At 34.5% G+C, this 4,409-nt stretch overlaps 1 protein-coding gene across 2 annotated transcripts in view; it reads right to left on the bottom strand.

Annotated features, from left to right (window-relative positions):
- Positions 1–424: 424 nt before the first annotated feature.
- LOC119593025 (cadherin-99C-like) overlaps positions 425–4,409 on the bottom strand; it is a 76,147-nt gene continuing 72,162 nt past the window's right edge. The window contains exons 29-32 of one of the 2 annotated variants that reach the window (XM_037941921.1): positions 4,216–4,355; positions 3,979–4,087; positions 3,744–3,858; positions 425–2,588 (exon numbers count right to left, since the gene is read on the bottom strand). In XM_037941921.1, the coding sequence (XP_037797849.1) occupies positions 2,257–2,588; positions 3,744–3,858; positions 3,979–4,087; positions 4,216–4,355 (696 nt within the window). In that variant the 3' untranslated portion in view covers positions 425–2,256. The remainder of the gene's footprint in view (positions 2,589–3,743; positions 3,859–3,978; positions 4,088–4,215; positions 4,356–4,409) is intronic. The other variant, XM_037941922.1, reaches the window with a different exon arrangement.

Below are 4,409 nucleotides of genomic sequence, written 5' to 3'. Positions count from 1 at the left end.
TGTTTATTTGTACAGTTCCGTAAATATTTTATATACCAATAGTTGATTTACGTTTCTGCCTCTATTTATAGATATATTTATTTCTTCGGCGGTATAATTAATTAGTATACATTGTTCTGTCAGTATATTCATTACGTCCCTTAGTGTTTCAATTTTATATCTTATGTTTTAGTCAATAAAACTGTGTATCAACCTTTCTATGCATGTACTGAACAGTGTAAACATTAGAAAATGACCGTGGTGAGCTACCAAAGAAAAATATTTTTAATGTATTCTAAATACACGTCCAATTCTAACCATCTAAATTTTCTCAGCATCCAGCAGAATCGGTAAAGAAATTCATATACTTGAAATCCACATTAAACATCATCTACTATTCACTATTGTATCAAAGATAAAATGCATAATGAGAATAAAAAAAACATTATCAGATAATATAGACACTTTATTTAAAAAACATAACAGTTCTACCTAGGATTTATTACTATAACAACTTCTGCACACGAAAGAAAATTAAATCGACAGTAAGGATTAAAGTTGGCACAACCTGTGTTTCACGGAATGAAAAATAGATACCGATAGTTCTCAGTAAATCACGCCTTCTGCAAATGCTCTCCTATGGGGAGTGTGATTGGATATAGTAATGAGCAACTCAAAACATCCAATTATATACTACAGAATTCTGGGTATTTTCTATAAACCTTGGCAAAATACTATATATTACCACAAAATAAGCTACGAAACTGAATTGTCAATCACAATCACATAATTTAATATTAAGATCCCAAGCTTTCTGTTTATATTATCATATTACACAACCAATGCTTAACTAATATTTACAAATATTATATAACCTAGGATTTTGAACATTTTGTATAGCAATAATACACATGTATTATTTCAATTTACAAATAAAGACTTCACGTTAAAATGACTTCTGTACATAATGCAGTATCCTAAAATAATACAAGTAATCAAATACTTTGAATGTTATATGTACAACAGGTGACTGTCTTACTTAAGTCATCAGTTTATAATATAATGCTGATATTAAATAATATGACAAGATATAAAAGTGGCTCAGCATTATGACTCTTACATCAGCAGGTGACAGATAAAAATGATATCTGTGGAAGATATTGGAATACAATGTCCCAGGAACCTTATTTACAGGTTATGATTACAGTAAATGAGAAACATTACATCAGCCAATGACTTCTAGAGGCGATATATAAAAATTAGAAACATAATCTACTGCTAAGTTAGGTTAGTTAGATATACATTCATCCCTTAATTTCTAATCATGTTATCAACTGTATGATCAATGCTAATAATATATAGGCTTTGAGTTCTATTTATACAATACCTTATTCAAAAACACTTTTGCAAAAATGACAAGAAAGAACATTTACTGTTGACAACTTCCTTTTGCGGAAACTGTTGTCTACAAAAAATAATGACAAAAGCAATAGCGTGGTAACTAATAGTGTTCCCAGAAGCCATCCAATTCTATACAAAAATCCTGCTGACCCTGAGATTTTGGTGACATTCTCCAAGGAATATATTACAGATCATTATAAATAAATTTATATCAAGATAACTTTACTATAATGCAAAGCTATGCCCAATTATATAAACTGACTGAGGAATGCTGAATCTGTTGACTAGCTGAACGTGTGACGTCAAATGAGCACTTGAATATTTCAGTGTTCTCGCAAAAAATTGGGTGTATTTTTTCCTTTGTATATGTGTGTATGTTTGTAAGTATTGGGATTCCCGATAACTTAATGTAGAGTCTAATCTATGTCTTTATATATGTAATCATTTTAGTTTTCACATGCATAGTATAGTGTTCAGCAAATAAATAACTGACAAGTCTGCCACTGGGTTTAGTTGTTTATATTAGCATACAAAGCATTGTCAGAGTATAGAATCGGATGTCTATTGCACGTAATATTGGGAGGACAGTATAATTAATTCGTAATAAATTGATGTGTGATGGGTTTTCTGCAATTAAATATTAGAGAACCATATAAGATATGAGCAAATTATTGGATATTAACAATTGCATGGGCAAATTTCAGCACTACAAAATTAAACAGTAACAATTCAATAATATCTAGATGTTATTTCTATTCCTGTTCCACGTATATCTTCTAGTTTAAATTAATTGTTCACACGCCTGATGCATAAAATCTAGAAAACAGAACATGGATTCCAAATTATAAATTCGAAATACTATTTTCTATCGCCATTTTAAAGTTCAGTGGTCGTCTGCACCGGGGAAGGATCTGCGATGCCTCTTCGACCAAACATGACATTTTCGTTGGTTGCACTTACACTCAGAGGTCCCTCCCCAGCATCCTCATCATCATCTGGAAAATGCTCATAGGCTGGGTTTCTTCCTGCCGGGGTCGAAGCCGCCATGGCCGCAATGTGCTGCATGTGTCGCTGGCCTGGTGGAGTATCCCACTCCATTCCCAAGGTGTCATGATGGCCATGTGGGGACATCCTTCTGATGCCCATGTGGCCCCCCAGGACACCTTCCATCTCTGCGCTGCTGATTGTGCTACCGTCCTCGCTCACTGCTGGGGAGAGGAAAGCTGGTCGTTCTAGATGAAAGTGCCATGGGCAGAGGACTGCTAGACAGTCTCCTTGTATAGAATAGTGTTACTAAATTGTTTTCCTTCCCAAGTTGATCATCTGAACTGGTACAGAACTTTTGCGATATAAACAAAATGAACCTAACGTTGCGGAAAGTAATAAATCTTATATTTCTTAGTGCTTCTCTTCATAACAGGAAGGAGAAAATAGGGGGCAAATGGGCAAACTGAACACTAAACGGTGATACATTATTACTGCTTAAAATGCTGCTGGAAAAACTGTTTTGTTTTGTTGCCAATTCACATTACGTAACTTTTTACTTATTACTTAAATATGTTGTATCACCGTAAGGATTTATAATATCTATTTGCTTGGAATTTATCACCAGTAATATCTCTAGGTATTTTTTTTTTGTGCCTCCTTATATTTTTTCGCGTGATGGTTCCCTGTAGTAATCATTCAAGTATCCCATGGAACCTACTATGGAACGCAGCAGAGGACGGGCATCACTGTTCTATTCTGGTCATGTGCATTTGGAGTGCCACGTTCGTAAGCAGCCCTTGGTATTTAATATAATGTTCTTTAGAATAAGCTTGAAAGGAGACAGTGAGATTATAGAAAATAGGAATATTTACCAGCAAAGGTGCAACGTTAGAATAGTTTTTGCTTCTTATTGTCTGAATGTGAAAAACGAAGAGTCAGTAATTATGATGTATGTGAGAAGAATATTAGTACTGACATGGTTACAGAGACTATCAGTGTTAGGGACGAGGAGTTTACTAATCCTTGCTAGACATCGAGGTTCAGCTGATGGAGCCAACGAATTGAGGTATTTGTCTTATAAATATAAATAGTTCACTTTTGGGAAATATCAATTAATAATGCCACAAATGCTTAGATAGCGAAATGATTTCTGAAGTTTGAATATATTATAATTTAAGCTTTAAAAAACTAATTTACTCACTAAAATTATTTATGCTGTAAATCAAGAATTGTTTCAGGCTGAAAATTTGGTTTAATATATTATCTTTCCAACGTGTGGTTTGATGAATCTCTGAATCAAAGTTTTGTACAATCATCTTTTTGGGACCTAAGATTCACCAAAAGTTTCAGGGCCGTACACAACCTGATCAACATACATTGCTGTTTGGTAATGTAGGATACATTATCCATGGAAAAGTGATGAGGTGGTCTTGGATCCATGGGAACTTCCTGGACAGAATCATCATCCATGGGAACACTCATATGCAAAACCTGTAAGAAAGACGTTTGAAGTATTAAAACCTATCTACCAATATGATCCGAAATGAATAGTATATTTATATTACTTGTTTGCCGGACAACGTTTACATATCTCACTCCTTACTAATATACCTGTACTTCATATTCCTTAGCAACTGGTTCAATGACTGAGCCAACGCGCTCATACGGGGGCGCCACAACGACCACAGCTTTCTCGGTTTCACCTCGATGTTTAACATATCTGTAAAATGAAGTTTCAAATTCATAGTGTACCCGTTAAGCAAAACGTATTACCGAGATGTATAGAAATCTTTATACCGTATTGATTTTGGATTAAGAACAAAATTACAAAGTTCTGATGTCACTTACTTTTGCCACTGTACACATATATAGCATATGCCAATTAGTCCAAGCACTGCAATAATTCCAGCAAGCACTATCAGAGCCACGTAAAGCCATTCCAGAGTGACTGCTTTTCTTACTGGCGGCTGGACGGTCGTCTCTACAACCTAAAGAGACGTGTAAATGAATATCATGTATCCTGTACAGTTCTCCAAAATACA

This window comes from Penaeus monodon, chromosome 31 (genome assembly GCF_015228065.2).
Source record: "Penaeus monodon isolate SGIC_2016 chromosome 31, NSTDA_Pmon_1, whole genome shotgun sequence".
NCBI classification, from domain to species: Eukaryota; Metazoa; Arthropoda; class Malacostraca; order Decapoda; family Penaeidae; genus Penaeus; species Penaeus monodon.
The sequence above is the reverse complement of the archived record's forward strand: the minus strand, read 5'-3'. Positions and strand labels throughout refer to the sequence as shown.